The sequence below is a fragment of the Neofelis nebulosa genome, chromosome 4 (assembly GCF_028018385.1).
Source record: "Neofelis nebulosa isolate mNeoNeb1 chromosome 4, mNeoNeb1.pri, whole genome shotgun sequence".
Taxonomy (NCBI): domain Eukaryota; kingdom Metazoa; phylum Chordata; class Mammalia; order Carnivora; family Felidae; genus Neofelis; species Neofelis nebulosa.
The window spans coordinates 78,631,320-78,656,825 of record NC_080785.1 but is presented as its reverse complement, the minus strand read 5'-3'; the positions used below and the strand labels follow the sequence as shown (position 1 = coordinate 78,656,825).

The 25,506-nt window shown below is 45.9% G+C and overlaps 1 protein-coding gene across 5 annotated transcripts; it reads right to left on the bottom strand.

Annotated features, from left to right (window-relative positions):
* Positions 1 to 35: 35 nt before the first annotated feature.
* On the bottom strand, positions 36 to 22,044 carry TMEM243 (transmembrane protein 243). Of its 5 annotated transcripts, none has more exons than XM_058725233.1 (5): positions 21,813 to 22,044; positions 20,863 to 21,162; positions 3,054 to 3,104; positions 1,993 to 2,097; positions 36 to 644 (listed from the first exon to the last, which is right to left on the bottom strand). In XM_058725233.1, the coding sequence occupies exons 2-5, from the start codon at positions 20,938 to 20,940 to the stop codon at positions 522 to 524; spliced, it is 357 nt and encodes a 118-aa protein (XP_058581216.1). In that variant the 5' UTR covers positions 20,941 to 21,162; positions 21,813 to 22,044; the 3' UTR covers positions 36 to 521. The 5 variants fall into 5 exon arrangements, with proteins under 5 accessions (XP_058581216.1, XP_058581218.1, XP_058581215.1 ...); XM_058725235.1 differs by lacking the exon at positions 21,813 to 22,044 and adding an exon at positions 21,549 to 21,690; XM_058725232.1 differs by lacking the exon at positions 21,813 to 22,044 and adding an exon at positions 21,530 to 21,689.
* Positions 22,045 to 25,506: the final 3,462 nt, after the last annotated feature.

Sequence of the window (25,506 nt, the reverse complement as noted above, 5' to 3'; positions counted from 1 at the left end):
CAAACAAAACAAAAAAAAAAAAAAAAGAAAAAAACTTGTATAAATTATTTTATTTATTACTGTAATTAGATCTTCACAATCAAAGTTGTCTTTTCACCGTCTGTGTTTTGTTAATGTGAAATTTAATTGTAGTTATAAGCAAAAGTTGGTTGCCTAGGGAACAATAATTGTATATTCAGTTTAACAGAAATAAAAGAATATTTGTCTTAAAATGCAAGATTGTCACATAGCCTTTCGCCATGCACCTACATTATAAAAAATTTTAATTTCAAAAGTGAAAATTGCTTGTGCTGTTTGAGCTTTAAGGTTTGGAATGTTTCAGTGCAACATCAGCTCCTTAAAGAAAAAAGCAAAGCAATCTAGGATACGTCTCCCCTGCAAGAGGGAATTTTAGATTTACAATTAACATGAAAATCATGTATCAGACTTGCACAGGAGATTCTTCAGCACACCTGACCCAGCTCTTACAGTCCAAGTGTACAGCTTCGCAGAGACCTGATAAGTGTTTCTCCTTGGCAGCCTCACTTCCCCACGTCATGGAAGTACAGGTTTGCACATATACATAACATGATGATCGAAAATAAGATGTAGTAAATTAGATTTCTAAATTTCGGTTCTAAGTCTCCTTGTCGATACCAGTAGATCTAAAAAGAAAAGAAGCATTAAATCAAAGTTTAATTAAGTCACTGGTCCTGGCATTAAAAAATTTTAATTCAACTAATCTTTTTTCCACTGTGACAGATTTCATGCATATAAACTTTTCTCCTTCAATGAGGCCCTCTTTACTTTTAGTCTACATTCCTAAAACTAATGCAGCCAGAATGTAATTTTGTTTCCCTTTTTTCTAGTAGTACTGAGTGTCCACACCCAAGATGATGCTTATTCCTGCTTTCTCACCTTTGGTAATGTTCAAACCGATAGTCATCCAATTATTGACCAGCTATCCAACAATTTGTACCTTGTAGATCTGTTTTAATTCTATAGGAGTAAAAAGTACAGCTCTCTTTAGGTACTGGGAAGGAGGGTAACTTTTAAATTCACAGAGCAGAGTCAGATTGCCAATACAAAATAAGAGCTTTTATACCAAACTAGACCCTGTGTGTCATTCCGGGGCGTTAGGCTGGGAGGGTGGGGAGCATCTCTGGTAGCTTTGTTCCAAAGGCTCTGGAAGGGTGTGGGCCAAGTCTCCCTCAGATCATAGGGGTCGAGCAAACGAAGTCAATTAAACACATCACTATGAAGATTTAAGCCCCATGTGAATCAAAACTATTGTTTTTAAGGGTGTCATTTATAGTTTTGGTTCTACCTCTTCTCAAAAGAAATGAAACAACAAGCCAACTAATGAATAAGCACCTGTCCAATATCCAAGTGAGGACCTATCACCATCTTTGTTTCTTTATGTAAAAGAAAAGCATCTTTATGGTAAAATTGTACATTCTTGTGATAAGGATACAACTGTAGCTTAAGATTTCCCAGGAGATTCTTGGGTTAATTACTTTCATTTGGGGAGATATGCACAGAGATTAAAATAGACTAATTTTGTAATTATCAGAAATAAATCCAGAGTGCTATGTATCTCTTCCCTTAAGAGCAGTACTGGCATTTGCCAAAGCCTGTTGGACCCTGTATGTTGTAGCCCTTGAAGGAAGATGAATTAAGTAAGTTAAACTTAAACCTTAAGTTTTGGCCACCCAAGTCTTAACTCTTTTTTTTCCCCCTTCCTCCTGTTGGGGTTTTTTGTTTTTCACTTTCAAAGGAAAAGAGTTTTCCTTTAGATAGGAACTTAACTTTGAGATTTAAGGGAAAAGGAAACTGATTCCAAAGATAAATAAAATCTCTAAAATTAGTAAATACTGAGAATTCTTAACATTCTTGGTGGGGCCAGGACTAGGGGGTAACTAGACACACCCCTTCTTATAGATCTAAGGCTGGGAATCTGTCCTAGGTAGGCACTGCAGCAGTCTGCCCTCAAGGGTTCTCAGTAGTACTCACAAGTATGCAGGCAGTAATACTACTCAAAGAGATGCAGACAGCAAAAAATATATTCAGCGGTTTTGGAGGTAGTTGAGGGAAAACAAAAGCACTGATCAGCGTTACCTGTATGAAGAGAAACTGTGTCAGGCCTTAGGAGTAATTCCAATAGTAGGCTAGACTGGAGTTTAAGCAATGTCCTATTATATAGTATCTACCAACAGGTATGTTAATAGTAAAGTATTTGTAAATCTGTTCCAGTGTCTTACTTCTCTTAGCACTTCCTCTTCCTCTTTCATCAAAGGAGACAAAACATCACAGCTCAGAAAACTAGCGAAGCTCCAAAAAACCCTCTTAACAAAAAGATTAGAAAGCATTTAAACCTCATTCCAGGATTAAGGATTACACTGGAAAAAGTTCAACCTTTGTTATGTTATTTTGAATACTTCAACAAAAATGAAAACCAAAACCGTTTTTGCTGAACATTCTGGAGAATACGCAGGTTTCTAATACACTGGAGTTCTATTTCTACCATAGATAAAACATGATACCCATTCTTTTTATTAAGAAGTCAATGAAACCAACTTCACTAAAATTCGTAGACTTAATAAAAATGTGGCATCTTTAGACCACAGAAAATATTCCTTGTCTTTATTTTACAGCGATAGCACCAAGCTATACTACACAGGATGCCGAACTGTTACATGACCAAATAATCTTTTTAAACCAAAGGATAATGAATGTGCTTTAGTGATAAATTAAGGTAGTAGAAGGGGGCAGTTGTGGGTTATGTACAATGTTCCTAGACAAGGCAAACTCAGTTTGTTATTTGCTGTGTGCTATTTCATATACTCAACTGAAGGCTGAAATCAATTTAGCTCTTCCTGTTACCAACTGCAGTTTTATTCAAGCAGTAATGAAACTGAAAGCATTAATTTAACTATGACTTCAGTACCTCACATGGTCATGTACTGGCCCCTTTTAAGTTTTTTATTTTTTGGGTTTGAGTGGTAACCACAATACTCAAGTTTTCAATAACTTTGGTTCAGAGCCTGCAGAAGACACAAAATAAAGGTACTTACTAGAATCAGTAAGGATGTTAAGCTGCCAACAACTAAATTGATGATTCGATCCTGAAATAGAAAATAACTGTTTAGCCCTGTGATGGATCCACTTTCAGAAAGGTACAATGCTAGCCACTGGGGTGACTTAGAATTAAGACACCAAGGTCCTGCCTCTCTCTGAGCTTGACACATACATACAACTGCCAGAAAGGCAAAGTGTACTGAGCCACCAGAGTGGAAAAGGTACTTTAGGAAGACAGGGACAACTAGTTGGAAAAAGTTTCTTGGGGCGCCTAGGAGGCTCAGTTGGGCATCCAACTTCCGCTCAGGTCATGATCTCACAGTTCATGAGGTCGAGACCTATATGAGGCTCTGTACTGACAGCGTGGAGCCAGGAGCCTGCTCTGGATTCTGTGTGTCCCTCTCTCTCTGCTCCTCCGCGGCTCATATTCTGTCTCCCTCTGAAAGATGAGTAAATATTTAAAAGAAAAGAAAGAAATGGTTCCTTGAAAGGACAGGCCATTTTTACACTACAGTTTTCTGAAAGCTGGGAAGGACTGAATGGGCAAGGGATGCTTATCAATACTCCACGCACGCTGGGAACAGTCTGAACAGAAGCCAAGGGACGGGAGCCACTAGGATGGCCAGCCCAGAGCCGTGGTGAAGAGATCAGAACCAGACTGCAGATGATGTTGAGTGCCGTGAGTTTGGACCTACTTGTGATACTGCTTACATGTCCTTCTCTAATGTCATTTACAAGGAGATGCTTCTGCTAGCAGAGGTCACACCATGCCAGGGCTGGAGGCAATCTCAGAACATCTAGTCCAGTGCTTTTCCAACTTACTTAGTAGCAAAAACCTTCAATACATACCAAAAGTAGAATCATATGGCTGAATTTGCAGCCTGGGGTCCTACCCATTGAGCCTTCTCTTCATTCCTATGCCCACCCAATCAACTCCATAGGATGGTTTGAAATTTTTCTAGGGCACCTGGGTGGCTCAGTTGGTTGAGCATCTGACTTCGGCTCAGGTCATGATCTCATGAGCCCCATCAGACTATGTGCTAACAGCTCAGAGCCTGGAGCCTGCTTCGGATTCTGTGTGTGTGTGTCTGTCTCTCTCTCTGCCCCTCCCCAACTTGTGCTGTCTCTCAAAAATAAAAAACCAACATTAAAAAAAATTTTTTAATTTCTCATGTAATTCAATCCTCATTTTATAAGTTAATATAAACTTAGGTCCACTGAGTGTGGTTAAATTATTTGCATAAAGTCATACAGCAAGTAAAAAGCAACTTTTAACATGTTTCCCAAATCAAGATCACTGGCTAAATAAAGTTTCAGCTGTAGGGACTAAAAAGTTCAAATATTTTATACATATATAAAACTAGTGTATATATAATAATATTAGTAATATATAATACATGTATAATATATGGATTTACAGAACAAAGTCCTAAGAGTTTAAGACCTGATTAAGAAACACTATTTTCAGGCAGCGAGAATACCAAGTAGTCTTATTTCTGAGAAGTCAAAACTGAGCAATCAGTGGTGTTAATGAGTGTTCTGGTAACATCTGAGCAAGGACCAGCAGGATATGGACCACGAGCAGCCAGAAAACAAAAGCTCACAGATGGAAGGGCACAGGGACAAGCAGAGAAGCAACTGAATTCAGAGCCATTTTCAAGTTGTCTGCATTTAAAGATAAGAATCCAAAGTTAAGAGGCAGGCAAAGCTGGGAGGGAAAAGTGAAGGAAAGCCAAGCATTAAACTGGGTGTGTTTGATCTAATCAAGGACAGACCACTCTGCAGACCAAGGCCACTGCAATTCACACACTGTGGACAAAGGTAACAACTGACCACACCCTCACTTCTCATCCCATAGCTAGAGAAGCCTGCCCAGCAACAACCATCTTTGGGAAAAAGGTTCAACTTAACTCCTGTCTGTACTGAGAATATCTGCTCTGAGTTCCAAGGATTTGCAAAAGTTTACAAAGGTCTGCTCTGTGAGGTTTTACCTCACAACAACAGCTGTTTTACCAATAGAAGACAGGGAAGAGGTTCCGCTGAGGTAGCCAAGAAGCATCACTTATGTCCAAACAGCAAGATGCCAATTAGGATCCAGAGCAGGAGGAAAAATAATAGTAATAGTGAAGGGATGGTAACTATGCCAAGACCTTGTACCTATCTTCTACAAATCCTGGGGTGAAGTGGCATTAGGACTCTTACAGGTAGCAAAATTGGCTCTGGGAAACAATTTGTCCAAGGTCTCAGATCAGTAAGTGAAGGAGACAGGATTCAACGCCAAGAGAGTGGATTCTGTTGACACTTCTCACTGGAAGAACACCTACAGTTGCTACAGCTGGTCTAGACAAACACAACAAGACACTTAGCACAGAGATTACTTTTCAAGGCTTTAGTAGCTCTCCCAGGTCCCAGTCTCCAAAGAGAAAACACTGTAAGGAAATAATTATAAATAGTCAGCATTTCAAAGGGCAGTTTTCAAACTAATATGCACCAAATCAGAAAAAAGTACATGAAAAGAAATAATTTCTCAAAGAAACTCTCTTCCCCAGTTTTATTATTATCCTATTTCCATCTATCAAAACTTCTCCCCTCCCAGATCTTTCTTCAGACCTTGTACTGCTGCTTATTTTCACTCCCCCAGAAAGCCGGACAGGATCAGAATCAGCCTTGATCCTACCTGCAGAGAGGCTAGGATACAGAATTGGGACATCCTTGCCAAAGACTCAGCAACAAGTTCAGAGTCTTAGCTTATATGCATATGACATATATATAAATATATGTATGTATACATGAGCACAGAAAATAGAGTATAGTTTTGTGAGGAATTCTGCATGTATAACCTTGTAAGTGATTTATTCATTTAAACATCTCAATTATATCTCATTAAAATGAAAAAAATTCCTATATTCCAGATGCAAACACAGCAAAATAAAATGGTCTTTACCTTCCACAAGTTGATACCATCCAGAGCTCAAGAGGGCACTAAGGCGAAAGGGAGAGAACCTAAGAGAAAGTCAAACCTGAAAGAGGACTAGCAGATGAACAAAAAGCAAAGAAAAGGTGGCCCATGAAGAAGGAACTTAACCAAGACCCCAGAGAGAACAAAAGCATGGCAAATGGACATGGCCAATAGTTGAGCCAGCTTTGTCAGAGCTGAGAAAAGGGGCTGGAGTCAGCCTGGGCCCAAAGCAGTTAAGTCTTCATCTAACTTTGAAATGGAGAAGGAGAACACGAAGAACATACATCCCAATGGTTTGTACCTGGGATGGCAGAAGGTAACCCCGTAAAGTAAGGAACATACAATCTCCATTTACTAATGAGTAACTAGGTTCAATGGGATTCATCTGTCAAGGTCATAAGGCAGGTAATGGCCAAGTCTATCCAATGCTCTTAGCAAAATGGAGGCCAAAGGTCTAAGAATCCTTAAACTAATCTGTGTGGACCCTGAAATTTTAAGAGTTAAAGAGACGAAGGTTCTCATCTCCATTCTGCCACTGGCTAACTCTGAGTCTACCGTATCAGAGGATTGGGCTACATGGTATCTGGTCCCTTCCTGCTTTAACAGTTTCTGGTTCTGAATCATCAGCTTCAGACTGCACTTGGGCCAGAGTAGAAGGCCTACTCCCCAGCAATCAAAAAACAGAGGAGCCCCCAATCTTGCCTGGTCAGTCATTAGCCAGCATCCTGATACAAGACAGAGAACCCCAAACTCTTATCAAATGCTCAGGTGTTTAATGATGGCTCTGGGAGGAAACTGGCAGTAACTCCCCAAATAACCAAAAACTGGCATTTGCCCTCAGCAACCTGGAAACATCCTGGTTCTAGACTGTTTGGAATGCTAACATTTCCAGAGCCACTTATTTTTTGTCTACTTCCAAAATGGATTTCAGGACTTGGGCTACTGTAGTAAAATTCTAACCCATTTAAGTAACAATAAAAAGATCAAGGCAGATTTTCTAAAGGGGTTTGGCAAGTGGAAAGATAGATGATGAACATATTATAAATTGAAGCGAAGAAAATGTTTCTGATTTAAGCTCAAATGTTAGCCCTAAGCACTCCTGACAAACAAGTGGGAAGTACAATAGGGTTTAAAAGGGCTTGCTAATTGTTAAGCACACTGGATCATTAGAAGAGACAAACTTCTGGATCTAAGAGTTTGTGGCATGGATCTCTGCAAATACACGGATGCAGAAAACACCGCTACTTAACACATAACCGTCTCACGTTGACCCACAAGATAAACAAAGGGCGTAATGTTCTCAAAAGAGTGAGCTGTAGGGTGGGAGGTGGGATGGCTGACATGCCACACTCCCCATCTGACCGCTCACCCTTCAGAGCTCAACTCGAACAGCAAGTCCACTGTCCTTCCTTTCTGGCCACCATCCTCGGGCACACCCCACCTCCCCCCTCACCGCCCTTCAGGAAGAGATGTGCTGGTCTTGGGGCTCCAAGATCACATTGCCCAGATTTATGCTTCCTGCATCGCAATATGCTCTCTGAGCCGTATCCTCCATCAGGACTGGCAGTTAGCTTAGGGCGAGGCACGCGGCCTGTCTTCCGTGCAGCCCGGCACACCTCCTGCACTCTGAGGAGAGAATCGTCAAGAGAAGCAGCCGAGGGCATTTTGCTTAGAGGGTCTCTCACCACCAGAGGCCACTTTCATCACTCATCGGGGGCCCGGCTCCTCAGAAATCTCAGCTCCCAGGCAGCAGAGCACGTGGCCTCACCATTCCGGGATGGGCACGCCGCAGCACGGAGACACCACTGCACCCAAGCGACGGCCTGGTTCCACAGCCCACAACGTCAGGTTTTTGCCAGCCACAAAGGCCCGACAGCCCACTGGTGCCTCCCAGGCTAGGTCCCATTAGTTCCATGGAATTATCTAGGTTTCCCTATGTGAGTACAAGCCCAGTTATGCATTTTCCGCCAGGGCAAGACCAAGCCCCGGTTTCAGAGGCACAGCAGCAGCCCCTGCTGCGGAGTCCGTCCTTCGGCAGTGCTGGTGGTCACTCCCAGGGAGTAGGAGGAAGGAAAACAGGAGGCTCTCTGCAGAAAAGAAAACCCCTGGAGGGACAAAGCCATGGAAACGTGCCCTTCCACTCCCTGGAAGGAGACAAGAGGGGCCAAGGGCTGGGGTAAGACTGAGAATTCCATTTTTGGTGTCGCCTCTAACTTTGTGACTCCTTAATATCCTGCTCCTCAAACACCAGAGATCCCAGCACACCCACTCCCTCCCACTAAATGTTCTCCCATCAGTCCTCATACCCACACTTGCAAGTCCTGTGAGCCATCCCTGTGAGCCCCCAAAACCTGTTCCATGTGAGCAAATGGCTTCGTGGACCTGCAGACTTCTCCCACACCCTGGATTTCCCCTGCTGCCTCGGTCTCTGAACCCGGTCCCCAAGAGAGACTGTGTCACCCTCATACTCATCCCCAGTGCACTGGGCCGGGCTGTAGGGTGCAGGGTGTTCCCCGCTTCACAGGCCAGGCGGAGTTAGCAACTTCAGTTAATATCCTCTGCTACGGGCTGAGTGTCCGTGTCCCCCAATTTCTCAGGCTGATACCCTTATGCCCAGTGTGACCATATTAAGAGGTTGGGTCTTTGGGACATAATTAGACCACGAGGGTAGAGCCCTCTGGAATGGGATTAGTACCCTGATGGGGGGTTCCAGAGATCTCCCTCGCCCTTTCAGCCATGTGAGGTTGTAGCTTGTGTTTGCACCTCATCTCGGACTTCCGGCCTCGAAAACAAAGAAGAAAAAAAACGTTTGATGTTTATAAAATCCCCGAGTCTGTGGTATTTTGCTGTGGCAGCCTGAACGGACTAAAGCATCCTCTTTAAATTATATGTCCCTGGCAATAACCGGTCGACTTCTTCCCCTCGTCCCAGTTAGTTCACTTATTTCAGCACCTGCTTCGGCCAAATCTATATTCCTGCAACACTCTGCCCTACGTACACCCACTGACTAGACCGTTCCCCATCAGTTACACCAAAGCTCTAACTTGAGGGCCCCCCTTTCAATTTCGGACCATGGAGTCAGCAGCTTCTAATGCATGGAAAACTCCCCAGGGGATCTGTTCATCTGCTCTTTATGCTTTGAAAACCCAGTCCTGAGTCCCTCCAAACCCTCGACCGCTTCTATGCTCTGGCACAAAGCCTCGCTGTGAAGCCTTTCGACTGTCCTAACCCTACCTATCAGTTTCCCGTGCGTCTCCCAGGGGCCACGTATTCCTTGTTCACTGTCACACTGTGGGCCACTCACTACACACGGCCACATGGCTGCAATCCAGCCCAATGCTTCACTCTCCAAGCTGGGCACCCTGGCACCAGCCTGCATCACCCCACTGGCAGGAAAACCTTTCTGTAATTCAGACAAAACCAAGCTATGTGGCTTGGGAAGCTGCCACTGTCCAGAGTGGAAATAACCTTCTGACTGTATAAAGGTGCCAGAGAACTGGATAGTAGAAGTGGTCATTTCCCTCTGCTGACCACAGTACCCAGCACATACTGGATGCTGAAATATTAGCTGAAATACACACTACCGGAGTTTACTGCAAATTCGTGTTTTCAGCTGAGCCTTCACTGTATTGCCACTGCCTTGTGAGTGAGCTGTCGCTGTCTCTCTCCAGAAAGCGGTTTGCAGATCCGTCTCAACTCAGCTTCCTGATCCCACTCTTGAAGCCTATACATCAGCAGACATCCTTTTAAAAATAAGATGCCGGGGGGCGCCTGGGTGGCGCAGTCGGTTAAGTGTCCGACTTCAGCCAGGTCACGATCTCGCGGTCCGTGAGTTCGAGCCCCGCGTCAGGCTCTGGGCTGATGGCTCAGAGCCTGGAGCCTGTTTCAGATTCTGTGTCTCCCTCTCTCTCTGCCCCTCCCCCGTTCAGCTCTGTCTCTCTCTGTCCCAAAAATAAATAAAAAACGTTGAAAAAAAAATTAAAAAAAAAAAAATAAGATGCCGGGGCACCTGGGTGGCTCAGTCAGTTAAGCGTCCGACTTCGGCTCAGGTCATGATCTCACAGTCCGTGAGTTCGAGCCCCGCGTCGGGCTCTGTGCTGACAGCTCAGAGCCTGGAGCCTGCTTCACATTCTGTGTCTCCCCCTCTCTGCCCCCTTCCCTGCTCATGCTCTGTCTCTCCCTGTCTCAAAAATAAATAAACACTAAAAAAAATTTTTAAATAAATAAATAAGATGCCAACAACAGGAAGATAACTCCTCCTGTTTCCACCCCTTTCAGCCTGAAGAGGATCAAAAGGTGACCAGCTTCTCTGATCCTGCTCAAGTAATTATCACCATTTCCATCTTTATGTTCAATCTCTCCTTCATGGAGTCCATCTCCAGCCCAAAAATCTCAATTCCCTCCAACATCGGAAGAGCCTTCCATCCATACTGCATCCCACTTTGATGCTAGTCATTCATTCTCCATTCATTTTACAGGCAAAGTGTTAAGAAATTAGGAAGAAAATCAAACAGGGTCAATGGAGAGTGACCAGGGTGGAGATGGGGAGCTATTTTTAAAAAAGGGTCAAAGAATCCTGAGGATGTGACACTGAGCAGGGGCCTTTATAAGGGAAAGGAATGACACAGGCAAGGATCTGGCAGAAGGGTATTGCAAACAAGCCACTGCAGCATGTGCAAAGGCCCTGAAGCAGGAGTAAGCTTGGGTACTAGATGAATAAAAGGGGGGGGGGGGGGAGGTGCAGAGTGACTGAAGCTTATAATAAGGAAGACAGAGAGAAGAAAAATGATTTGTTTAATGCCTTTCTATCTTCCGTGCGGTACACACATGCTCTGTGAAAAAAGATAACTACCCAACATATATTACACCTCCACAGACGTAGTATGCACTCAGTTAATAACTGAATACAAACATACATACATTCATACTCAACAACCTATAGCCTCCAGAAGAAAATCATTCTTCCTAGTACAGCATTCAAGGCTCTCTGCCCAGCCCAGCTTTTCCTCTGTCACAGTGGTGCTCAGAGTTCCTTTACCATTCCCTGTACTTTCCTGCTCCTACCCCTTTGACACAGCTGGACCTCCTGCTTGGGATTCCCAGTCACCTCCTCCCGTCAAAAATCCTACATTTGCTTCAAGGCCTAAGACTCAAAACCCTCCGATCTGGTGCCCCAACTATAATTTTCTCTAGCCCCTAGAACAGGCTTCCAGCACTTTGCTCATTCTTTCAATAAAGGCCTCAACCCCATTTTAAATTCAAAACTTATCTTCCATAACCCACAAGAGCTTCACGTCATTAAAGACAGTGATTATCTTCTTTTATGAGGGAAAGAGCAAACAATCCATTCAGCACGTATGAAATGTCCAAAGGACACCACTTCCTACCATTGTTAACCAGACTGAGTGATTCAGACCCTTGAGCCACATCCTACAATTCTGTTTCAAAAGTCCTTGCATTTCTCGAACGTAAGGGTTCCAATACCATAAATAAGTGGCCAATTCTCGGAAATGATTTTCCTTTTATTTCTTCCAAATCACAGTGCAAAACTTCTTGTCAGGAAAGTTCTGGGAATGGCCCAGTCAGAGGTCTTAAGAGGCAGCCCTATAGGAATAAACATACCGAGAGGACGTAAAATGTGGAAGGTTGGGGCCCAGATGAAGCAGGAAATCTCACACCTTCCAGTGGGTTCATTTGGTTCCCCCAGAGCTACATACTCTTAAATAGGAACACCCCTCACACTTTCATCTGGAGCAAACCTAGGGACAGCATCCAAAGGGTGGAAAGCCAGGGGACACCTTATCTCACTGGCAAAATCTAGGTGATAGTGCACTTGATCATAGGTGCTACTGCTCAGACTTCCCGAAGACACATGGGACTTTGAACGATGCCAGGAGCAGAGGCAGCGTAAGACAGTATTTATGAGAACGCAGACACGCCCATGCTTTTATCACCTTCACACCCACAACTCTCACAAATGGACCACGACCACCACCACTGCGTGTACATCTGAACACTAACGGCCCCCTATCTCCATTTGGACAAAGTACCATGCATAGACATCTTTAAGTGCTTCCCTTATTTCACAGATCGGTATTTTGAAGTACTTTGCATTTGTGAATACTTTTGTATATCCATCCCACCAGATTCTTTCTCATAGACATGCGCACTTGAACTGTATTAATTTTATTAAAGCACCACTTAGGGACATTCAGCAGCAGTAAAAATAGAGAACGAACCTACTCCACAAGTTTAAGGGGCAAAGGTACCCACAGGAAATGCCTTATTTTATGTGCCGTGACCTTCAGCACAGGAGGCAGAGTACAACACTATGAGGTGAGGTGCCTGATGGACCAGGCAGATTTATTCTCCTGCCATATGCCAGCCTATGTCCTTAGAGGAGTCACTCAACTTTTAAGCCTAAATTGCCGTATTTGTACAGTGGTCAAACATGTACAGTTGCTCTAAGGATTTAGAGATAATATACGTCAAGCCCCTAGAACAGAGTGACATTTACCAGAGCCAGTCAACAGCTGCTAATGGCATTGGTATTATTTCTACATCTAATGAGGTGTCTTACCAATGACATGTTGGGTCCTCGGAGATGAGTGGGAATGGAGACGGTCCAGACCCTGGCCCCAATTTCTAAGTCAGCCCCAATTTCAAATGCATTCCATCATTCCCACAGGGACACTCAAATTTTTCAACCCACTGGATCCTAAAGCAGCTCAAAAAATATTAGAGGGGCGCCTGCGTGGCTCAGTTGGTTAAGTCTCTGACTCTTGATTTCAGCTCAAGCCGTGATCTCACGGTTCATAAGATGGAGCCCCCTGCACTGGGTTCTACACTGACGGTGCAGAGCCTGCTTGAGATTCTCTCTCCCCATCTGCCCCTCTCTCTCATGCACACTCTCTCTCAAATTTTAAAACACTGCGTGTGTGTGTGTGTGTGTGTATGATCATACATATACATGGCCCATAGACTGACCGTATGAAAAAAAGGACTCATTTCCGTAGACCCAGCCCACCACCACACACCTGCAAAACTCACACCTATCGAGAGGACAACTCAGCAGACCAGACAGCCCTCTTAGAGGCCAACCTCGGTTTACAGTTTTTATGCAATACTGTATGAAGTTTCCTACCTGCCCCTTTGCTGAAGCTCAGCAAGGAGAGGATCACATGAGGACTCTAACTGCATGAGAGCCTGAAGCACCATTTCCTGTTGTGGTATCCAGTGTTCCAGGTTTCTGAACACCAGCCCCCTCTTCTACTGTCACCCAGTATGTCCCAAGAATGTAGGTTACCCTTCTGATGTTGCTCCATGTTCACTTAAGGCTTAGCATACGTAACTCCAAGAATCGGGTAAGGCATTACACTCAGTGCCAGAGAGGCTGGAGAAATGGCAGCTGGAGCTCAAGGAGGTTACACTCGGGTCAGGAAGGCACAATCTCAACAAATCCCAGACAACACAAGGAGTTAAGTTCCAGGGGGCCCCTCTGACCACCAGGCTCCTTTAAGGGCAGCATGGGTGCAGGCTGGGTTTTAAGAAAGGCTCTAAGGTGGAGACGGAAACGGAACAGGATTCAGATATTTGGAGAAGACAGGGTGCTGAACCTCAGGAACAGGTTTCTTTACTCACTTAAACCTTTAAGAGGCTCTCCCTCGTAGTAACTTCAGGGGCTGCATACAGACACGTTCCTTCGCCACCTTGCAACAATTAATAACTCTGTCCTCTCATTCTTTTTCCTGAAGCTAATTACAGAGACCAGGAGTGGGATACCAGTTGAAATGTCTGTCTTGCAGAACCGGTAACAGACACCAGGTTAACATGTAACATACCAGGACCCTCTGGCTGGCACCAAGACTCTGAGCACAGCACATGATAACCTCAAGAAGTTTCGAGGCCCCCTTGAAAAGTTTCAAGGCCCATCCACGTCCTGCCATGACTGCCACATATTCTGCTAATCATGTTCCTAGGCTCAATAGGGCAACTCAGATTTGGCGATGCTCCCCTGTCTTCTTATTGGGCTGCCCTCCTCTTACTACAACTTTCTCTGCTTCACACCCAGTGACTCAGAGACAGGCTTACTGCACACCACCAATCCGATTTCAGGGTTTGGCAACAATGCTACGGAAAGGTAAACAGCATTTGCCCATAGCACGAGACAGCTAAAAGCAAAGAGGTGGGTGGAGAGGCGCCAGCCTGCCCGGAGTGTCCACACAGCTTGGGTAAGACCCAGAGATTTCAGCCCTCTCTATGCACCAGCATCCTCTGAGAGCCTTCCCAAGTTACCTCTGCCAGAGTCCAACCCCCAGAGATCCCCAGTCCTCTGGTCTGAGGATGAGAAAGAGCAAATTTATTATGGTAGGGAAGAAAAAAGCAATGGCCTGAATCATCCTGAACTGTCTCCAGCACAAGAAACCGCAACTCAAAGTGGTTTGTCGGCTGAGAGGCAAGGGGACGGCTGATCTGGTCCCTTGGGCTACGACCTCTCCCATGAGGGAGACAGGAGTTGTGCTCTGAGGTTTGCCCAGAAGCTGTGTCAAGAGGAAAGAAGCTAGAAGCCTGCACCCCTCAGAGGAAAGACTTTAGGGTTCTAGGCAGGGGGAAGGGCGACAGCCAGACACAACTATCTTAATCGTAGCTTTGTCCTTAAATAAGCAGCAACCTTTAAACCCACCCTCCCACAAAAAAAGAACACGAAGGAGCACTCTCATTTTACACTATCATTTGCAGAAGCCACATGCCCCAAGTCTGAATTGCTTTAACTGGAGTACCGGTCATAAAAAGACCTTCCCCCCCCCCCCCCCACCGCCCCCAACAATTTTATATGTTTTGTTTACAGGAAAAGAACAGAGGATGCTTTTTGTACACGCAGCTCTTGCCTTTGGAACCAAAGATCTGAGCCTCAGGGCCCAGTAACTTGTCCTCTACACAGAGCGCCCCAGCCCCAGCCCCACCCCCACCCCGATCATCAGAATTCAATGTATGCACCTTGGCCAAAGTCACTCATTTTCTTCTATAACATCCAACCACCATCACCACCCCCTTAGAAAATCAATCACTTATTTTGGGGATCAGTGACAAATCAACAGAATAGGCTGGTCTAGAAGGCAGTTTATACTATATTCTACCAGTATATTCCCGCTTGCTCCAGCGAGGAGGTGCTGGTTTCCGTTCTCCCCAGAGACAGCCATCCTCTCCCTCCCGGCCTGGGTTCACCCCATCTGCACTGGAACACACGGACTTCAGATGATTGGGAAGGTAGCCAGCACACCAAACGAAGACCGACTCACAAGCTTGAGGTTAACATAGCGCCCCTCCATTACACAGAAAGACACCCAACTATGTGCTGTCCTAAGGCATACTTTTAAAGGCAGTCCTGGAGGGGCTCCTGGGTGGCTCAGTCTGTTAAGCATCGGACTCTTGACTTCAGCTCAGGTCCTGATGTCAGGGTTCATGAGATCAAGCCCTGTAAATCAGTGCTGACAGCATGACAGACTGGAGCCTGCTTGGGGTTCTCTCTCTACCCCCACCCTGCTCGTGTGTGCGCTCTCCAAATAAATTAACTTAAAAAACAATAACAATAATAATAATAAAGACTGCCCTGCACAAGAGAGGGGGAATTTCTCCAGGTTTTAGTTCAGGACGGAGGGAGGGAGGGAGGGAAGGAAGGAAGGAGCAAAGGATGAGGCTTTGCACGGTAGTATTTCCCAAAGGGTGTCCTGTAGAAACTGGTCTCATGAACGCTCCCATGGGGGAGGTAAGAACTCCATACATAACACCTCGTGCCAGTCCTAAAAGGCTACGTCACCAACAGTCCAGAAGTACTACTTATCACTCTCTCCAATCAGAGTCCCTGAGAAAATTGCCATGTTAAAGGTTCTGAGAAGTCCCACAGAAAAGAAAAATATTTTGTGATAATGATTATGGAACCACCGTAACTAAGAACTCACCTGCTTCAGAACTGTGCTGTCCAATAACGTAGCACTGGCTGTTTGTGGTTACTGAGCACCCGGAATGTGTCCAGCACAAACTGACAGGGGCTCAAAGTGAAAAATACACGCTGGATTTCGAAGGCTTAGTCCAGAAATGTAAACATATGTCTGCTTTTTATATTGATTGTACATTCAAACGTACTTAAGTTTATTTATTTGAGAGAGACAAAGAGAGTGAGCAGGGGAGGGGCAGAGATCCCAAGCAGGCTCTGCACTGTCAGCAAGGACCCTGACATGGAGATTGAACTCATAAACCATGAGGTCATGAGCTGAGCTGAAACCAAGAGTCAGAAGCTTAACCAACTGTGCCACCCAGACGCCCCTCAAATGTACTTTTTTTTTAACCTTTTTTATGTTTATTTAGAGAGAGAGAGAGAGAGAGAGAGAGAGCGCGCATGTGCGCGTGAGCAAGTGGGGGAGGGGCAGAGAGAGAGAGAGAGGGAGACACAGAATCGGAAGCAGGCTCCAGGCTCTGAGCTGTCATCACAGAGCCCAACGCGGGGCTTGAACTCTCGAACCGCGAGATCATGACTTGAGCCAAAGTCGGATGCTCAACCGACTCAGCCACCAAGGCTCCCCTCAAGTGTATTTTTGATAGGAAATTAAATAAGACGTATTAAAATTAATTTTACCTGTTTATACTTTAGCATGGTTACTACGACATTTAAAATCACATATGCAGCTCACACTTTACTTCTACTGGCTAGTGCTCCTTTAGAAAATGCTAAGCTAGAGCATAGGCTTGGAAATCCCAGATATATCCATCCAGGTAACTGTGCCACAGCTGTTTTTCACTCTAGAGAATATACATACCTATATCCCAGAACTTGGGAATGGATAAAAATAGATGAAAACAACATTCTGACCAGGATTCTAAAGCTACCCCACCTAGCAATATGTAATTCCAAAGGAATGACAGTTTTCCAAAAAGATAAACATCGTTCCTTTCTTTCTTTGTCTATTATCCCTTCAATATTTGGGTAATGACAGAACTGCTTCACTTCGCCTTTCCCTCTATGGCTCTATGTGAGAGGGTATTCCTAAGCATCATGCTGAATTCTGAGTACGGGATCCCTGTACACGATGCACATACTTCATTTACCAAACTCTAAGTTTGAGTAAGTTTGGACTTTGGTAAATGAAGTATGTGCATCCCGTACAGGTGAAAACAAAAGTTCCTTCAGAGACTGCCCAAGAGAGCTGCTCGAGTCCCACTGGGTTATGTATCAGTTGTTCTATAGTAGATTCTAGTATCTTTCACTTACTCTGTGACTCACCTGTTTCCTGTGAATGGAAAACTGGTATGTGAATGTCTATAGTGCTTTTCAAAGCATGTAGCACAGGGGCTCCTGGGAGGCTCAGTCAGATCAGCGTCTGACTCTTGATACGGGCTCAGGTCATAATCTCATGGTTCAGGAGTTTGAGCCCCACATCGGGCTCTGCACTGACAGCGTGGAGCCTGCTTGGGATTCTCTCTCTCCCTCTCTGCCCCTCCCCTACTTGTATGCGTGTGCTGTCAAAATAAACATTAAAAAAGAATTTTTAATAAAAAACAAAGTACGTAGCACAGACTGCATAATTTACCATTTACTATCCTATTCAACTCAAGAAAGCAAGTTGTTAAAACATTACCAGGCAAGAACTAGTAGCGTGACTGAACAAGCAGCCTGCTTTGTGTTTGGTTTCCTTAATTCCAAAAGTAACAATGCCCACCTCACAAAGGAATTGGGTGACCAAGCAAAGGAAAGTGGAACGCCTAGCAGGGTGCCTGTGGCACTGAGGACACACGACTTCCCTTAAGACGTTGCTCTGCTCTGTGGGCTTTCAGTCACCTTTGCCTTAAAGCTAGAGACTGGACCTAAAGCTCTCCGGTCCTTTCTCGATTTCAAATTGAGAGGCCATATGTGGTCAGTTGCTGTAGAGCAAACATGGTTACTGGAAGCTCAGAGGCTCTATCAGATTATGACAGGACGTAGGCTTTCCCCTTTCTGGATTTTCTCCTCAGGAGTTGTAATGTATTAAGTTTCACTGTTAAGTGACTTTTGTGTCCAGTTTCCTAGCATCTGAAAGAGAGCAAGCAGGGAAAACCTACACGTAGGGGCCAATGAAGGTTTTTCTCTGGGTCTGCAGGAACCCAGCCTGCTCTGGCACTGACTGTCCTCCTTGGGAATGGCTCCACTGCAACATGTCCTACCCAGTTCCTGTGCCTTGCCCACCTCAGATCCTCCAATAAAATCATTTGCTGTCCTTAAAGACACAAATCTCCGTCTCTTCACACCTGACATCTCAACTTGTAAGACATACGATGCACAGATATACTCTTACCCTCAACCACACCCAGGCACCAGCAGAGCTCAGCTGTCAACCAAGCAAAGTTTGACGTAAGCTTCAGATGGCGAAGCAATTTCCCTGAGTGCGTGTACTGCACCTCAATAGCTAATGCTTTCAATAGCCGCTTTGGGGGCACCTGGGTGGCTCAGTCGGTTAAGCATCCAACTTGAGCTCAGGTCATGATCTCATGGTCCCTGAGTATGAGCCCTGCATTCGGGGGCTCTGTGCTGACAGCTCAGAGCCTGGAGCCTGCGTCCGATTCTGTGTCTTCCTCTCTCTGCCCCTCCCCTGCTCGCACGTGCGCTCTCTCTCAAAAATACACATTAAAATAAATAAAAATAGATGCCACTTTGGCTTCTAACTGTAAGTTAAGACCTTGGATATGGTTTAATTGTTATCCTTAAAAGAAATAACACTTTTGTGCTGACTGGAAAAAAAAAAAAAAAAAAAGTCACGAGGTTTTCTCCCATCCTCAGACCACTGGTCTGTTTCTCAGTTCTGTGTAACTTCTCTATGTCCAATTATTCTGTCAGCCTCATGGAGGGGGCTAAAGGGAGCAATTCTGTTATCTGGAATTATATCTTATCTAAAAAAACTTTTTTTTAAAGTTTATCTATTTTTGAGAGAGAGAGAGAAAATCTGAAACAGGCTGCAGGCGCTGAGCTGTCAGCACAGAGCCTGATGCAGGGCTCGAACTCTCAACGGGGAGATCGTTACCTGAGCAGAAGTCAGATGCTTAACCGACTGAGCCACCCAGGTGCCCCAATTATCTTATTCTTAATGTTGTCTCTGAGTAGCCAAATCTTCTGTCATAAATGCCCAAAGCTGCCTAAATAATGCCAGGCCCATATACTCTTGGACTAAATAATTATGAAGCCAACAGATAAACATTTTGAAAGGTTCTTGGATGGTTTCAACTTGATCACAGGCAATAGGAAACTTACAGTCATTAACTATCTAGGCCCAAGCAAGTCAGAAAACATCAATATTTCTCAGTGCCTCTATAAATCAAGTCCATTACCAAATCATCCACCTCAGTATTCATGGGCTGTGGGGCTTAAAAAGGGGATCAGAAGTCTACATCACCCAGAACCCCAATCTATGCACCAAGGCACATGAGGCTGACAGTGAACCTCTTAGCTCTTGGAACAGCTGGACAGTCAGGTGCCCTGGGTCCAACAAGCAGCAAGCTGCTGCCTCCACTCTCCAGGCCTCAAATCCTCTTCTTGTTAAACCCCAATTTAGGGACATTTATATCTGAAAGCCCAAGGCTATCAGAAAATCTGAATGGAGAAGCCATCCAAGATCTTGCCAAAGCTTCCCAAACAAAAGTGACCAGTTTCTCCTGTGTACCCCAACATACCCCCTCTATGCCCCGCCATAGCACAGATTCAACGCATCACATTAGTTTACATATTTCCCTCACCTATGTTCCTTGGATCCCCAGGGCCTGTCACATAATGGTCAATAACTAGCAGAAACAGGTACGTCTAATAAACTACAACCACAAGCAATGTGGGCAGGGATTATGCAAAGCCCCCAAATAAACAAGGTGCATCTTCCTAGAGAACAAGCTTAAAGCATTTTCTTGTTAAGATACTTTAAGAAAGGACATCCACAAAGAATTTAAAAAATAAAGTAGTTGTCCTGTGGCAGGCTGGCAGCCCAAATTCAGGACTATGCCCCACACTCCCGGGTGTACAAGTTTCCAATCCTTGGTGTTAGAGGTCCCCCGCCAAAGCTGAGAAACCCAAGAAGAAGCTCTGGACTCCACATGTGCCCTCCTTTCTGAGAGGCCTGAAAGTCCTTTTCAGGGGTGAAAGGTTACCAAGATCACTTTCTAGCTGGAAAAAAAACAAAAACAAAAAAACACAGGCTAATCTTGCCAAAACAACTCAAAGTTACAGCTGAAGACAGGAAAAGAGCTCTGTCTTCAATTACTGGCCCTGAGCATCACATGATAAAGCTTGTAAGAAGGCATTATCCTTGTCAGAAGGCTAAAACAAGATACTATAGCTTGTTTAGGTCCAGAGACCCTTTGATCCCTTCCAGGAATGGAATGCCATCAAACAAAAACTGATTCCAAGCCTCTTTTTCTTTGCTTGGCTGCCTCAGTATAAACCCTTAATGGCTCTAGATAAATACTAATCAGAAGCACCTCTGCAGGGTTCTTTCTTACCAAAGCTTTGGTCTCACACCTGAAGCCTCTCAGAGATTAGCACTCGATCCCCACGGAGAGAGGCTTCCGCACTCCCCTGAAGGGCCCCTATCAGCCCAGAACTTCCTGAACTTTTCTCCACCCACCCCCCCATCCCTGCTTTCAGAGCTCCGGGCCAACCCTACCCCCAAAAAAGAGCCAAGTGGCAGGACAAACATCTTAAGAGGGAAGCAGGATAAAAGAAACAGCTCTTTCTACCCACAAGTGCTTCCCGGGGCCGCAACCAGGACTCTGGGCGGGAGCGCATACACACAGACACATAAACCCACTACCCTGGAATCCGGGTCCGCACTCACCTTGGCCGACGTCTCTCCGAACAGAGGTCTGTTGTCCAGGCCACTGGTGCCGTACGTCCTGGTAGTAAAGTCCTCCATTTTAGGGTTTCTTCGCTCTCCCCGGGCCACTCAAAACTGAGCCAGCATTACCTCCCGAAGTGGCAGGTCCACGACTCCCCACGCCGCCTATTCACCGATCGCCCATGGCCGAAAGCCCCGGAGGGTTGGGGACGTCCCGCGGCGGCAGCGGGTGGGCGCTCAGGCCCGGGGGACGAGGCCGCTCCGCCCTAGGCCCGCTCCCCTCCTCATAGCGAGCGGCCGCTGCAGGAAGTGAAAGGAAACAAACAGCGCGTGGCCGAGTCTCCTCGGGACGCCCCGCCCGGGCAGCTCCCACTTCCCCAAATCTCGGCGCTCAACCCCGCCGGACGCTGCGGCTTGCAAAGCAAATCGGCGGCCCCGCGCTCCCGGGGCTACCCACGATCCCCACCCCTCACCACCCCATTACTTTACGCGATAGTTTCCCAACCTTTCTAAGTATTCTGGTGAGCACCAATACCTCCACGCTCGAGGAGGCGGTGGTCCTGAGAATTCATTACAAGCCCTTCTCCAAACCCCCGGCACCTCTCCACCCCTCCAATTCTCGAGCGGCGGAAGAAGTGAAGTTGCCCGAGCCGAGCGCCCCTCGGACCTCTCCCGCACCGGTGCACCTTCAGGTCGCGGCCGCAGCCGCGCAGGACAACTCGGTTCCCCTCTCAAGTGTTGCAACTACCAGCGCAGCGTCGCGCTTTCAGCAGCTCCCCTTCCTCTCTCAGCAGGAGAGTCGGTCCGGACCGCGCCAGCGGAAGAGAAAATCCCGCCTCGGCCCCGCACAGATTGGCCACCCTCCCGGGAAACGCCCCGCGCCCGCCCCGCGCCCGCCCCGCGCCCGCCCCGCGCCCGCCCCGCGCCCGCCCCGCGCCCGCAGGCCAAACCTCTGCGTCCCCTGCCGCCCTCGCGCTGGGGAGTCCTGGCCTCGCCGGGGTCTGCTGGTCTCAGGTTCACACCCCCGCCGGGTTTCGGGGCCGAGGCTCTGCAGCGCCGGCGAGTCGCGCGTTGGAGAAAGAAGCCCTCCGGGCTGGCGAAGAGCGAGCTCGCGGGCCGAGCACTGCGCTGCAGATACCTCTTCTCAGCTTCCCCGGCCGGGACCCGCGGCCTCTGTCGCAAACCGACTCGGCCCGCCCAGGCTACGTCACGGCCGAGGCCGCCAATCCCGCGGGCGGTGGCGCTGCATTGGCTGCAGAGCTTTATTTCTAGAGGTGCCAGTTTATTCCCGGAGGTGCGGCCAGTCTCCCTGGTCGCGTGTTTCTTAGCCCGTTAGTAATTAGCGTTTGCGCGATCCACGTGGGCAAAAAACATTTCTGAAGGTAGCTTTGCATTTGGCTGAAAAGATCTTAAAAACAACCAGCCTAGTCTTTGCACGACTAGGACGCAACGGGGGTCACTGATAAATTTGGTTTAGGGTTGTTTGTGTATTTCTCTTTTTTGTTCTGTGATAGGGATCCTGTGGCGTTTAAAGAACAGTTGGGACGTGATACTTGTAAGGAAGATACTTCCTTGACTTGCCCACTCATCCTGCTAGTGATTGTGCTGACTAAGCGTGTTAGCAGCCACGGAAAACGCTTCATGTGTCAACCTTTTTCCCGGGTGCTACAGCATAGTCAACTGGATGTGGACGACATAGTGTCACTGCATTTGGAGTCATATACAGTACAAGTGTTGGGAAACAAACGCAACCACGCTAGCTTCGCTGGACACTGCAGCTCCTAGATTAGAGAGAGCTCTGACAATTCTGTGTGCAGGGAGAACCCATGTTGGAATGCTGTAGCCATATAATATTTAGAGTCCAAGCAAAGATTCCAGGTGGTCTTTCAACGTTTAGGTCGAGGGATTAGGACAAGGGATGGACTAAGAACCACCATCAATTCGAAAATTTGCGACGCTGAGCAGAGTATGGTGTGGTGCACATCTGATCTACCGGTTATAGATTTCATAAAAGATATTTTTGTTAAGGACTTCTTAAGAGCAGTACTACACAATCCTTCACTCAGTTCTGTTATAAGGCTAATTGGCTTAACAAATAGCTTTATTCACTCACATTCAGCCACATCCATTAAACAAATACCTTTGAGAACTGCTCTGTACCAGCCCACCACCAGACAGGGCAATACAGTGATCAAGAGTCTGGGGAAAGACGATGGCTAAGAGGACGAGCTTTGACGTAGATCATCTCTGCTCTCAAACCCTAATTACCACCACCCACAAACTATGTGCTCCTGGGCAAGTCATGTAATCTCTCTTGAGCTCCTTTTTATATAAAAAGTGAAAATGATGTTAATAAATGGAACTAGAATATCTAACTTCAACTAGTTTTTATCAAGAAAAATGCGTAGAGAATATATAAGACATTTGGCAAATAAATATCCCAATGGTAGTTGTCATGGTGATAAATGCTATGATCTGGACACTAAGAGGTGCTAAAGGCACACATAGGAGGCCACCCACCAGCTTCAGCTGGCAGAGAAAGCTTCCTTAAGGAGCTTTCTAAATCAAGACACCAAGGAAGAATATGATTTAGCCAGTGTGAGGAGGAAAGTCAACAATGCAGGCCAGAGAGGCCACATACTTGTGTAGGGCGTATTTGAGGAGGAAGGTTGAGTTGGAGATAATCACCTTCTCACTCTAGCACTTTATTCTTTCGTCTCATTAATTTTCTGTGCCTGTGCTCCGTTCTTTATCCTAAGAACCAGCTTCTTCCTGATTGCTACTCCCCAAAATTTCAAGTGACATATGGCCTAAGCTTGTTTTGCTGCTAAACTTGGGGAAAATAGGTCTTAGAGAGCCACTGCCCACCAATGATTTGCAGACTTAGTCTCTAGTGTGTAAGTTCAGAATCTCATGAGAGATTTCAATCAGCTGAGTTCAGATTATGGGTAGTTTCTAGTTGCATCAGGTCCTCTACCCCAACAGGGCAACAAGTGGGACCAGGTATAACACGTACTTTCTAAGGTCCATCCCCTTCAGCAAAGTGGGATAGAAGGTTTTTTAATAAAGAGAGTATGTGTAGAAGTCGATGGTGGGCTTATCCAGTGTTTTGCCACTCAAATTGTGGTTCCCGGATCAACAAATCGGCATCACCTTGTAACTCGTTATAACTACAGAGCTTCAGTCCTCATCCCAGATCTACAGAATCATAATCTGCATTTTAACAAGATCCCCAGGAGATTCATAGGCACATTAAAGTTTGAAAATCACTTCTTTCATCCGCTTCCATTTTTACAAATTGTGCCTCAGGCCATATAGATGGCCCTTCCAATACCATAGCTTGTCATTTCTCAATCTTCATCATACGTAAGCCACTCGTTCTAATGCAACATTCTGGATGTTTTCAACACCCAGAATGGTGCCATGTTTGAAATAAGTCAGCCCATTTGCTAAGCCTTGTCCTCCAATTCTTCCAATTCATTCGTTCACACCAGTCCCTCGGCCACTTCCATGCCTGATCCTTTGGTGTCTTGATTTTCTCCCAGTGAAACTACTCCCCTGTTTTCACTTTGTTCCCATTCAGATTGTGTGTGATATCAGTGAAATTGCTCTTTAGATGATGCGTTCAGTTCCCTTGTCGCATTTATTTTGTCACACCTGTACGGAAAGTCCCCTGAGATAGTAGCCGTTGTGCCTTCTCAACCCCCACTACACTAGGCGTGTAGTGCAGGTGGAGGGGGCAGAAAAATCACGACTTCCCCTGATTAGAATAATTTTAAATTCAGGGCAGCCAACCTCAACTGAGCCCTTAAAATCAGCTGGAATTCCTGTGTTGCCTGGGCAACTCTCTCCTGTGTTGTCTTGTGTCCCCCTTACCCTTGGCAGAGAACTCAGTCACCCACTTCACGAGAAACAAACCGAAGCCATCAGGGGTGATCCCCTCAAGTCCACAGCAAACCAATACATTCAGGGTATCCACCCTCTTCATTTCTCCTTCCCTCCAATTAGAATGGAAGAGACACCTGTCCGTCTCTCATGTTTTACTTTCCATGCATCGCACAACCATGGGGGTCTCACTATTATATTTTATCTGTGAAAAGCATTTAAACATGCCCAGCTTCAAGATGTTAACACAAACATGCGGCAAACTTGCATTAAGTCCATGTCTTCCTCTGACTATCATGTTTCCTTCATACTCTCTGTGGAACTCTGTGGTTGCCTATATAGCCATCTTCTCCCCTCTTCTTTGAAAGCAGAGCCTACTTCCTAGTATAAAGGGAAAAAAAGCCAGATGTTCACTCACTGAGAGATCCCTTATAGCTGGAGGAGTGGCAATGTGGGTGTTAAGGGTGATGAGTCATTAGAGCAAGTCGGCTTGGGGCTTTCAGGAAGGTTTCCTCCCTAACAAAAGGAGAGGTATAAGAGGAGCCCTGTCCCTTAGGTGTTGTCATATGAGGATGTAATATTTGAAGATGCTTCTACCATCTCATGACCATGAAGGGGTGGCCAAAAGTATCCCAGAGAAGCCAACTAGAGTCTAAATCTTTGAACCGTCCACCTCTGGGCTTCTTGTTATATATGTGGGGTGTGTGTGTGTGTGTGCGCGCGCGCGTGTGTGTTGAATGGGAGGGTCTCTATTGTGTA